Source organism: Mytilus trossulus, chromosome 8 (assembly GCF_036588685.1).
Source record: "Mytilus trossulus isolate FHL-02 chromosome 8, PNRI_Mtr1.1.1.hap1, whole genome shotgun sequence".
Classification (NCBI taxonomy): Eukaryota; Metazoa; Mollusca; class Bivalvia; order Mytilida; family Mytilidae; genus Mytilus; species Mytilus trossulus.
In genome coordinates this window covers 8,598,073-8,611,725 of record NC_086380.1, presented here as the reverse complement: position 1 = coordinate 8,611,725, position 13,653 = coordinate 8,598,073, and the positions used below count along the sequence as shown (strand labels likewise).

The 13,653-nt window shown below is 32.0% G+C and overlaps 2 protein-coding genes across 2 annotated transcripts in view; both read right to left on the bottom strand.

Annotated features, from left to right (window-relative positions):
• LOC134728240 (ryncolin-1-like) overlaps window positions 1-13,653 on the bottom strand; it is a 49,372-nt gene that overhangs the window by 33,830 nt on the left and 1,889 nt on the right. The gene's annotated exons all lie outside the window — the stretch shown is intronic.
• On the bottom strand, window positions 1,199-7,773 carry LOC134728239 (uncharacterized). Its single transcript, XM_063592778.1, has 5 exons — window positions 7,709-7,773; window positions 6,147-7,111; window positions 4,977-5,254; window positions 4,244-4,439; window positions 1,199-3,328 (listed from the first exon to the last, which is right to left on the bottom strand). The coding sequence occupies exons 1-5, from the start codon at window positions 7,768-7,770 to the stop codon at window positions 2,265-2,267; spliced, it is 2,565 nt and encodes an 854-aa protein (XP_063448848.1). The 5' UTR covers window positions 7,771-7,773; the 3' UTR covers window positions 1,199-2,264.

Here is a 13,653-nt window from a genome sequence, read left to right as displayed (position 1 = left end):
ATGGCTGAAAGACCATAGCAACATAAAAAAAAGCCTTAGCAACCGATCTGAAATTGCAGAATTAATCAAGAATCAGCATCAAATACATGGATTTCTAGGTATTGGATACATATAAATAATGAAGTTTGTATTCTATCCTCAACAGCTAGATAGTAATCACTAGATCTGCTTTTGGTAACCATGGGAACATCATCAAATTACAACAAGAAAAGCATACTTACTGAAAATTAAGAAATAATTGTTTTTTTTTTGTCCAATTGGAAGGTGTAAACAGACTTTGACTTTTTCGTAGTTCAGTGGTTTGTAAAGTTTTAGTTTGGTTTTTTCTTGCATACTATATATATGTCTTTATTTGGTGTATGGAAGTATTTTATGAAAAAATGTCTGTCTGGCAAATATCATCGACCTTGACTTCAATTTCATGGCGCATTGCAATTGGTCAATGTAATTTTCATGGTTAAATTTGATTCTAAGATACAAAGAGAAATATGTCTATATTAAATGCATAGGTTGGTTGCTAGGTGTAAATTTTTGTCAGGCATGGATCATCTGACCTCGAAAGCTTGAACTCATTTTCATGGTTAATTGTTCAATTTACAGTATCATCCAGAAACAACTTTTTCAGTGAAAGATCCATTTTTAGATCTATATTGTGATTTTACTGTTGACCAATAAATCTAAAAATCATAATGTTCTTCCTAGTCATCTTTCAATTTTGATTTCAATCATTCAAGGTAAAATTATGACCAATTGTAAATTTTAGGATTCTTCCACATAATAACACTTGTAATAATGTGTGTATACTGAATTACAACAGTGCACTTATTTTTTCTATGGTCTGGTTTTTGTCTCCTTGACACCTTCCCCATTTCCATTCTCAATTTTACTTGTCATATATTATTTTCAGCAGAAAATTACCATTGTGTGAAACACAGGGGTGTTTGACTAGAAGTAATGTATGCTTACTTTCTGAAGCGCCTGATGTTGCCTAATTATAACTATGAAATTTTTTTAAGTCAATGACTTACTGAATATGTAAGGGCTTTAAAATCAACCACATACCCATCCTTACACTAAGCGTCTAACTGTATAAATTGTATCCATGTCAATAAACCATCCATGACTGAATGTGTAGGCAAATTTTTTTAGGCATAAAATAAGCATAGCATATTTATATATATATATGATGTACCTTATCAAATGGCATATGAATTACAATTTAAAATGATAAATTATTAAAAGCCAGATTTAATTTGCAGCAGGCCAAGTTTACGAGCTTATTCCATCTTCGCCAGTGACTTACAACCTTACGACTTTTCACAGTGCGCCAGAGGGTTGCATCCTGTTCTGCAAATTACATTTTGCTTGCATAATGGTTTTTTAACCAAACGATTAAAAAGACACATAAAGTTTTTTTTCAGAGTAAAAAAAATATTGCTGAACTTTCCAAAAATATATGTCATTTGATAAGATATAAATTTATTAAAAACTGCTTTCAAATAATATGTACATTCAAATCAGATAACAAATACTTCTTTTGCAATAACACATTGCTTCAATGAACAGGAATAGAAATACACAAATGTTCATAATTACTAGATATTGAAAAAAATCCCTAAATTAGTAAATAGGGTTGTGAAAAATAGATCTTAATATGATATATTTAAGAGTTTGATAATTTTGTGTAGAATTTACCCAAATCAATAATATATGTAGGTCAATAAAATTTAAATTTTAGAAATTGGGACTAATTTTGAATCATCATGCATATATAGGTTTAAACATTGTTTTCAGTACAGACTTGTTTATATATATGTATATATATTAAACTTATGGTTAAACAAAAATTTGAGGATTATTGTGGACTTCATGTATCTGAAATTTTTTTGGCTACATATTGACAACAAATTCTCATTTACAACTAAGTTTATATCTCTATCCTAATGAAACGTCTATTTTCATGAATATATCTTTGAAAATGGCTATCAAAATAGTGTCTGAGCATTCTTAAAAAATCATAGGTATAAATAATGGAATGTTTACCTTGACGTTGACCATGTTGACTAATATATATTTGAAAAATTTAACAAATTGAATACAAAGAATTTCGCATTAGAATGTTTTTTCAATTTCTTAACATTTCCTTAATATTTATAACCAACAGCATAGACTACAAAAATAATCTTTGTTTAAATTTATACTTCTTGGGTAATTTGAATTTTAAAAAAGCAAACTTTAGGCAATATTGTTTGTAGTCACTTGTCCTATTCTGTAATTGTTGCTGCAATAAGGTTCCTAACATCCTGTTCTTCTATAGCATGAATGACAGAATTCAGATCTTCATCAATCTCTGTATTGTTCTCAATATCCTTTCTTCCAAAGATAGACAGGCGTGCAAAATAAGAGGCAATCTGGGATGGTTGCAACCAATCATCACTGTTGAAAAACTTTTCCCCATTCTCTTTACGTAATGATTTCATATCTTTAGAAATATCTGATGCATTTGCCTTTCTGCCAGATTTTTCACCTTCTTGGAATCTATTTTGTAAATACTCTTTTACCTTTTTACTGAAGCGCACAAATTTTCGCTCTTTTTTCAAAGCCCAACCATACTCAGTAGGTGTTTCAGTTTCTTCTGAATTAGTTTGTAGGTCACCTGAACAGTTAGTTGGTCTCAGCATTTCCTTAGATGTTAATAGATTGGCTTGACAGTTCGCAACCCAGCGATGCCTAATCTTATCATATGTTGACATCTTTTCATTTGAATGACGTGATAGGTTTATATGATCCTGCAGAGATTGGTAGGATGAGAACTGACCAGTGCAACCAAGTACTGTACAATAGAACAATTCATCTGACTGATCTTCATTTAGTGCATCATCATTAGTTGAAATTCTCCTTTCCTTCCTTGTGATATTTCCAGTCATTTGATGTGGCTCCTGGAAATTGGAAACAATTTTCAATCCTGTTTCATTCTGTTCAGATTTTAGGACAGAACCTCTCTTAAATTTGTTGCCTATACCAATATTGTATGCTTGCCATGTAATGATCTCATCTCCATCAAAAGATATATTGCTGATGTTCGAAATTCCTTTAATGCGGTGACCAATCATGGTTTGTTTTGTTGTGTCTACTTCCACAACAGCACACTGACATCCTGCCACTCCAGTTCCTCCCATAATAGCATCCTGCATATCAAATGGAGTAGTGATATTTTTCCCTGAGGATACATACATTCTCATTTTAGAGCGCATGTGTGCTATCTTAGCATCACAAATACTTTTTCCTGCTTGGGCTTCACTGTAGTCATAACGAACCACTGTAATACCTGAAAAATTAAAACATTCAACTTAATCAATGAACACTTATGAAGATTTGCAATACCTAATATGACTATCTGCAAATTATTAATTAACCCTTTCCTCCATAATGACGCCTTTTGACGCCACCCCCTTTACTCCATAATGACGCCTTTTGACGACTGTGTAGTACCTCAGTTGAAACACTTCGACTACAAAGTGTCTGCAGTTGACTTAATAAAGTTTGTATCCAATATGAAAAGGAATATCATAGGAATATCTGACTTAAATTTATTTGATGAAATAGTTGTTTTTCACAATGCTTTAGTACTTCAAATCATAAGTTCAGCATTTTATCAAAAAAATCCTATGCGAATCAAGTATGCAAAAAAAAAAATTCAATGGAGGAAAGGGTTAAGGCTTACTGAGAAATAATACATAGAATGTCATTGTTACTAAATAATTGAACAGTATATGATTTGTGTAAACAAGGAACATAAATAGACAAATTAGTTTGGTTATGACAATCAACACATGCTTGAGAAAAAAATTTACTCCTTACTAAAAATTCCATGTCATTTCTTTATCCATATGAAAATATCCAAGAAGACAATTTTTCAAATGTCTGGCCTAAGATGAGAAATGTCATGGCTCTAAACATCAAAGAGTTATAGGCTCTAAACATCAAAGAGTTATAAAACTTATAATACGCACGTAAGAAATCAAGTTTTTGATCATGATGTGCAACAAAGACAAAAGCAACATGAATGGTACAGATTTATGATTTTTTTATTTATGGGGAATGCAAATGTTTGCATGTTCAAAGTCCTTAGTGTTAAAGAGTTGGGGTTTTTTGTCCATTGTTGCAGTTTACATTGTAACCTTATAATGAAGCAGATGATAGATTGTTTACTTTTAATTAATCACCAAACTTATTATCTTACCTGTTCGTTCACTGATACCACTTAAACTCAACCACAAACATCCGCAATGGTAACAACCAGCATTATCTGAACGTAGAAAAACCTCCTGGATCTGTGGCATCTGTTCTTTAATTGTGTTCAAAGTATGCTCTAAAGCAGAGGCCACCGCAAACCAGTCTTGCTTTACTGTACCAAACAGATGAGTGAAAGTTCTATGCTGTAAAATAATAAAATTGCTTCAAATAAATGTGAAAAGTCACGTTAGTTTCAGATTTTAGTTTGCTTAACAAATATAAAAACAATATAAACTAGCTATAGATGCATATATATATATGCAAAAACATGATCTGAGTTACAAATAAACACACGTGCCTGTCCCAAGTCAGGAGCTTGTAATTCAGTGGTTGTTGTTTGTTTATGTGTTATATAAATTGTTTTACATTGTCATTTCAAGGCTTTTACAGCTGATTATGCGGAATGGGCTTTACCCAATGTTAAAAGCCTCATGGTGACATATAGTTGTTAATTTCTGTGTCATTTGGTTTCTTGTGGAGTGTTGTCTCATTAGCAATCAAACCACATCTTTTTTATATAAGAAAGAAGCTGTAGTGGTCGAGAACAACTTTCATTAAAATCAAAAGACAGTATTTAAACTGTGGAAATATTCAAAACCCTTTAACTTGGGTCAGGGAAATAATTTGCTGATATTTATCGTATTATAACACGTATTACATGTTTTATGCTTTCAGCTTACCTTTAATGATCCATCTTCAGCTTTGAAAATGGCAGCTGTAACATGCCAGCTCATGCCCTTCTGGCCGAAAAAATCTGATTGCTTTTCCCTAAACAAGGCAGGCAAAAACTTCATGGCCCAGTCCATAACAATCAATGTCTGGTTAGATGCCAGATCCTCAAGAAGATGAAGACGACATTCTTCCTGGTTGTTAGTCCTTAAAACATGTGCTTTCCATTCAAAGATTTTTTCAAAATCTTTAATAACTGAATCTTGAAATTCAACTCTGGTTTCATTGCCTGAAACATCAAAAAGAGATATTTAGTCAGTCTTTAAAAAAAAACCAACATTTTATTGAGAAAAAATACCCCTACATCTTGTGTTCAATGCATAGTTATCATCATATTCTAATAATATTTTAAATTAAAATTTGATGCTGATATTTTTGATAGCAATACTGCCAATAGCATGACAAATTCTTGAAATTGCCAAATTCATAATAAATATAGCAATTTCATCATTAAACATTACATTTTTTGTATTGCTATATATTCCAGTTTTCTGGAAATGTACTTCTCGTTTCTTGTTTTGTTTATATAGATTAGACTGTTGGTTTTCCCGTTTGAATGGTTTTACACTAGTAATTTTGGGGCCCTTTATAGCTTGTTGTTCGGTGTGAGCCAAGGCTCCGTGTTGAAGGCCGTACTTTAACCTATAATGGTTTAATTTTTAAATTGTTATTTGGATGGAGAGTTGTCTCATTGGCACTCACACCACATCTTCCTATATCTATGGACATTTACAGACAAATATTTAGTAGATTTTGCATTTTTTTTTAATAATTTCTATATGATTTGCATAAAGATCTACAAGTACTTAAATTAAATTAGTCTATTAGTATTTTTTGTTAAATTTTTACTTCCATAAGCAATTGAATGTTAATGAAACTATGTTCGTATCTTCACTGTGATCTATTCATAGGTAATACAGTGAGGTCTAGAAAAATATCTTTTATCCTTTATTAGCTTTAATACTAAATATTAAGAAAACAATCAAGAATATATGATCATTGTATTTTTGTTTTGTCAGTAAAATTTTATTTGGATTCTGAAAATGTCTGTATTTGCAGGAAGAAATGACCAGTCAAAAGATATATAAATTATAATCTTCTACATTTAAAAAAATACTTACATTGTATTTTCTGAATTTCATCTTCAAGCTGAGATCTTGCATTTGTTAACAGTAAACATTTGGAGCAGTCATTCTGATGTTGATGGTCACATTTTTCCTGAAGCAGAACATTTCCTGGATTGCTCAATGCATACTTGATGCAATGGGTTTGACATGAATTTGACATAGTTACATGGAACTTGTACTCTGTTTTTAAATACAACTTGAAATTTGCCAAGGCTGTTTTGAGGGATGAAAGTACTGTGTTATTGGATCCCAACTCTCTTAGAGTTTCTGTCATTCTGATAAGATTTTCAATTGCAAAAGTTCCATCAGTAGTAATATTATCTAGTCCACATAAATTAGACCGTTTTGCTGCTGAACAAGTTGTTAAAATTTTGAATAGAGTACTGTCTGACAGAGGAGTAAAATCAGCTTCTGTACATACTGTCTTATACATATGTATCAGTGCAGAATGACAAGTTGTTCGTACTACTTGGGGTATATTTATGACATCTCCATTATCAAAATGTAAGTCCTTACTTCCAAAGGAACAAATTTGTATAAAATTAGGATCCAGAAAAAATGCCATTGCATGCTCCAGTTTTTCCTGATCCATCTTATTTCTGTAGTTTGGGGTCTTTTCAGTTTGTATTGTCCCAACACCAAAGCGTGTTGCATGTGCTCTACTCTGGTCAACTTTCCATTTTGATATTCCAGGTATCAATTCTAGCAGCTGAGATTTGCTGTTTAATGATGTGGTTGATATTATTGAAAGTAATTGCATTTTTAATGCATTACTGTCAGCTTCATCATACAATCTCAATATCAAATTCATCAATTCATCTTTGCTCTCATTTTGCTTGTCAACAGCATTGTTATTACAGATGTCGTCCACAAGTAAATCAAGAAGTTTTGATGACTGTCCAGGTGCAATATGGTCAAGCACTGTACAAACTGCTTCTGAGGCTTTTCGTTTTACATACCTGCAATTGAAATTGAAAAGGAGATAGTATTACAAAATAAATGGGAATGGGTCTATGGGACACAGAAGATGCCCCCTGCTTGCATATCATATACATAACTCAGGAACAGTTAAAGTATTACCATCAAAATCCAATTGTGATCTATATTTTGTGGTACTTAGCATTGTGTATTCATAACATTTGGTTGAGGCAAATTTAAGTGCTATACAATAAAAGGGTTATTGCATGAATATTGGTGAATATTGTCCCTCGCAAGCTCATGCAATATAAAAATTCTACTCAGGACAATGTTCCCCAATATTCATGCAATAACCCTATAATAATTCAAGTTAACAGGCATATACAAATAAAAAGAACCGTCCTTGGATAGATGAGAAAATTAAAAATCTTCTTTGTCCTGTTCAAGTAAAAATAATTTTAGGACTGTGTGTATAGTTTTTTTTCCATTAAAAAGACTTGTTATATTTGTTTATTCCCTGGCTATTGCTCTGTTTGAAAATTTAAATATAATATATGCAGTCAATGGTTATATAATTTATATGCCACAAATTGTTTCTTTATGACCTGTCTATTGTTTAAGAACTCTTAAAAAAATACCTCTTAGTACTATCTTGTACACATTCCAATGGCTGTTGAAGCATGTATTTGATAGGACTCATGTTTCCACTACTTAGATTTTTCAGTGGCTTATTCAAAACATGTATTCCGCTGTTGAGATGATTTTGACCATCTGAAGTTAGGCTCCAACTGGATTCTTGTGACAATGATGGTTCAGACTGAAAAACAAATGTTTACAATTTTGCTTTCTATCAACTGTTGACAACCTTCAACCATTTCAAATACTAAGAAATGAACATTTTAATGGACATAATAGTTGTTGGTACATATGAGGGGAAAGGTTTTAAAATATTCAAATTTAGTTCAAACTCCATGAAATATTTATGTGCCTGCTGTACATGTAGGCCAGAAACATTTTTAATTTTTTTAAGTGTTCCTCATTTTTTAATTAATTTTGAAAACTTTTTTTTAAGCTGGTATGATGAGTAATTTTGGGTTAACCCTAAAACCCTGAATCTCTCATCGGATTTCATCAAATTTTTAAGAGCATTATCAGACTTAAATTTATTTTTTTCATTTGATTAGTTTTATTGTCCCCTACAAGAATATATATGGTTTATGGGTGGGGATCTGGACCATTTACAAGATATAAGTACATTCAGAAATTGAGCGGGGTGGGGGTGACCCTCAGGAAGTTCCATTTAATTTCATGTGATTTGTTTTATTGTCCCATACAAAAATATATCTGGTTTATAGGTGGGGGATGTTGACCCTTTACAAGTTTTTAAACAAGAGGGGGTGGGGTGACCTCCTAGGGTCTTCCCTTTTATTTCATTTCATTTGTTTTATTGTCCCCTACAAGAATATATATGGTTTAGGGGTGGGGATCTGGACCGTTTACAAGATAATAGTACATTCTGAAATTGAAAAGGGTGGGGGTGACCCCCAGGAACTTTCATTTAATTTTATGTGATTTGTTTTAATGTCCCATACAAGAATATATCTGGTTTATGGGTGGGGATGTTGACTGTTCACAAGTTTTCAAACAAGAGGGGGTGGGGATGAACCCCCAAGGACCTCCCTTTAATTTATTTTGATTTGTTTTATCGTCCCGTTTAAGAATATATATGGTTTAGGGATGGGGATCTGGACCATTTACAAGATAATAGCACATTCTCAAATTAAACGGGGTGGGGATAACCCCGGGACCTTCCTTGAATTTTATTTGATTTGTTTTATCGTCCAGTTCAAGAATATATATGGTTTAGGGCTGGGAATCTGGACCGTTTACAAGATAAAAGCATATTCTCAATTTGAAGGGGGTGAGGATGACCCCCAGGAATTCCCCCTATATTTGATGTGTTTTGTTTTGTTGTCCTATAATTGAGGTTAATGTATATAATAAAAGGTATATGATATGGCTTTTCCAATATCATACACCATATCAACTCTCAACCAATATAATCCCTCGAGCAGAGCTCGTGGGATTATATTGGTGTTTCGGGTCGATACGGATGCAATATTGAAAAAGCCATATGATATTTTCTATATATTCAATGTTTTTATTTGTTTTTTGTCTCGTGGACATACTTTCCCCATTACAATATTGAAATGTAAATAACATTTTCATCAAACTTAGGTATGGGAACAGTATATTTACCTGTGATGATACTTCATACAGTCCTGGTGTATCAAAACAACTGACAATTTCCCTGCGTGGTCTTTTCAATTCAGGCTCTTCATTCTGATAAAATTAAATGTTTGCTTTCATGAAATTAAGAAAAACTCTTAACATTTGACATACATCATTACATGTTGAATAGAGGCATTTTTTTTAAATTGATTGAATCAGCTAGAATATTAAGCAAGCTTGCTGGAGCAAGCTGATGAAGTGTATAAAAAATTAAATGCCATTATAATTTTGTACGCAATCTGTCTGTTTTTTGTTAAAAAAATAGAACAGTTTGCAAAACTGCTTTTGGTTTAATCATACAAAATATTGTGATAGTTACTAAGCTGTATATATATACGGTATGTATGTACGCTGCTGTACTATTACGTACAGTTTATTGGGTTTACACATTGATATTGTAAAATATCAGCCGTTAGCCACAATGTGAACCTTTTTAGTGATTGAGTGCAGCAACAAATAAATAATCAAAGTACTGAAGTACTAAACATTGGATGATTGCAAGTTCTTGTGGATTGTCCGACAAGCACTTGTCTCAGAAAAAAATCACATCTCTATTCCTGAGATTGAGGTTAATGTACAGATATAATATTTTTCTGGGAAACCTTTGTGGATAATAAAAGCCCCTTTATGCTGGCATCTTTGGGAACAGCCATTTGTGTGAACAAATGTTTATATATAATTTCGATTTTTCTAATAGAATGGATTTGGGTAGGTATGTGTATTTTCCTGCAAAAAATATTAATCATCCATGCAGAGTTATAGTTCCTTGATTTCAAAGATACATAGTTCTTAAGATACTCTTCCCCATGCATTTACATAGATATTAATGATTTTTTACTCATATGTATATACATGTAACCAGACATTTTAAAGTATTACTTTATCTTCCTTAAAAAGTATTTGATGAGTATTTATTGAAGAAATGTATTTATAGCAAGTGATAAGGAATGTTTGTTTGCACTTGATGATGTCAACACATTGATATTAATAGAATTCTGGAGCAACTGAGCAGACGGCTTTAGGCATGGGAAGGAGGATAAATAACATCATTGCTTAATATTTTCGAAGACTTTGACCTGTAAATCATGTAAATATTAACTGTTTCCTTTTCACATAATGAATCATAACTTGGAGGAAAAGTTGTCTCATTGGGACTCATACCACATCAGTCATCTTCTCATATCTACATGAAGATACATGTAGATACATGTAATCATGATAATAAAAAAGAGTTTTAAGTGTATCATCTACAAAAAGGTTGAAATATATTTGTTTGTAGAACAGAAAAGTTTTACATATTTTGGCAACAAAGTATAGTGTGTACAATAATGAAGGTTTATACCTTTACTAAGCTATCTGGCTTGAAGTCTGTGTTTTCTTCTACAGGATCTGCCCTATTTGGTGCATCAAATATCTGAAAAATAAAATAGAAAAAAATATTCCTCAAGGCCTACAAACATTCAAAATAACTAGAAAAACAAGAATCGGTCCATAGACCACATGAGCCCCACTTGCACTATCAAATTTTACTATGTTCAGTTGACAATTTAGCATTGAGATTGAAATTTCATATCAGAGGCAAGATGTGTATTAAGTTTTAAGTTGATTAGATGTACTTCATCAAAAACTTCTTTGACCTAAAACTGTAACCTGAAGACAAACAAACAGACCGATGAACAGACAGACGAATGGATTGACATAAAAAACATAATGCCCTTTGAAAAACCTACAATCATATAAAATATTTTAAGAAATGTATACATTAAATCAATATCAGAGCTGATCTCTAAAATCAATATATCCGTCTAGTGTGCAACTCCTTTTGATAATGTTTGACAGGTCTCAGAATAACTTTTGTTCATTGATAAAATGTACTAGTTCGCAAAAAAAAAATTCCCCTGGTGGGCCTATGCAAAATTTTGGTGGTAAAATCCTGAGGACTGACAGTTTTCGCGCACTCAGTTAAATATATGTGCATGTAACTAACATGTATACTAGTCCTGACATTATATTTATTGTCATGGAAAAAGCATGATTTTATAAACATGTAATGTAAAACTGGTCCCAGGTTAGAAGTAAGGTTGGGATCCTGCTAACATTTTTAATTCTGCCTCATTCTGAAGTTTTTAGTGCCTGTCCCAAGTCAGGAGCCTGTAATTAAGTGGTTTATAATATATACATATGTATGTTGCTGTGTAACATATTGGTTTTTTTTTTAAAAAGAAATTGTACCCTAATTATAGACCCTTATTTTTCTAGTATGAATGGTTTTACATTTGTGATTTCACAGCTTTTCATATGGGTTTTTGCTGTATGGGATTTGCTCATTTTTGAAGGTTGCATTTAGTTCTCTGCAGAATATCTACAATTTTTAACCTTCATGCCTGTGGTTTTATATTATAAAAATGTTTTGTGTCAATACAAATGAAATTATTTTTTTTATTGTTTTTTGTTTTTTTTTGGTATGCATTTACATGTATACATTGTATATATATATATACACCATATCAGTATTTTGAAATCTGTTCCCCTTGACCAAAAATCTCTTTTGCTTGAACTTATGACATGCATAATACAACAAGAACTTTTCCATTGTAGTGTCAGATATTATCTGTCATGTCAGACGTTAAAATTTTACTGGAATTTTTGTAGTAATGGTGGACAAATAGTGATAAGGTGTATTGATTTGATTGTATAATACATGTAAACATTCATATTGTTAGTACCTCAAAAATTGGCCATATAGATTCTTCCATTTCTCTGGTAACAATCTGTCGACAATTTCTGCACAAACCTAGATAAAACAAAAGAAATAATTATGATACCTGCACATTCAAGTAAATTTTGTAACTTAAATTTAAAAAAAAAATACAAATGTGTTGGATAAATTAAAAAATTTTGTACATTTTATGTTATTAATAATAAATTTAATAAGTCTATCATGTCTATGGGCCTAGGGATAATATAATTTTATTACTACAATTGTTCTTTTTCTATAAAAATCAAAATCATGCAATGTCACAGCTTGTCAAGAAAGATATAAATGATGAACATGTACATGTATATAGGGAAATCATTGTTGCATTCATAACAAGTCCTGATTGTTTTTTTTAAATTTTTACAGTAACACTTGTATGCAGGGATTGAAGTTTAAATTTTGGCACATTCATACATGTACATGTATGACATGTCACAGGAGCCCACATCTTAAATTTTGTCCGAACTGTATATTTAGTTCTATACAAGAAAAGCAGACATTTTAGTAGCCCTGTACCATATGTTTGTCTGTATTACATTGTATTATATCATTATAAAACAACCATTTTTGGAGAAAATGTGTACATGTACATGTTGTACACACATGGTTTGAAAGGCAATGGCCAAAAATATTTTTTCCAAAAATTGGTTGGTTTAAATGATATATTATACAGACAAAAAAGATAGTTCTTCAGACCATGGAAGTATTATATTGACAATATAATACACTTCCATGTTCAGACTTAAACAAATTGCAAAGTACTATCAAGACAAAAAGCAAACTTAATCAGATTTTTTTTAAATACATGTTAAACATACATGTACTGTAGCTTCCCCCTTGAATATCTGAATAAGTTTATTTAACTTCAATGCCCTGAGTATTAATATTTTTAGTAAACAGACTCAGGGCAAACATGTTATGAGGGCAAACAGACATGTAACAAAATGAAAATTATTCACTCTACCCCCCCCCCCCACCCAAATTGTCCCACATTACTCTTAAAAAAATGCCTTTTATACACTGCAAATTAAGGGCTTGGGTTCTGATGTGTTTTAAATTATCAAACTGCCTGCTTAATTATCTTTAAACTTGAGATGATTACCTGATCCTATTGGAAGCACAACTCCTCTGGTTCTCAAAAGGTGATGGCTTATCTGAGGCGTGACTGCCCGGTCAGATTCAGGCTTGGATTTACCCTTGTGGTCAGGATGACCACAAAATATGCTGCTCCTCCTCCACTTCATACCGAGAGAATACCTGTGATTCGGACACACCGAATATTCTTCCATCACAGAAAATATCCCAGCCCGAAAGCAAATTAAATGTCCCTCATTCAAATTTGTAAATTTTCCCAGTTTGTTACAAATCAGGTGATTTCTTATGTCCTTAATACATTCCTTAATCAATATTACAGTGTTTTCAGTGGGATAGAAGATTGATGTATCACATTTTATATTACTGAAGCATGAGAAACTGCATCTCATCTCAACGTCTGCTGCCATAGTTGTTGATATGGAATGTAAACAATAGACT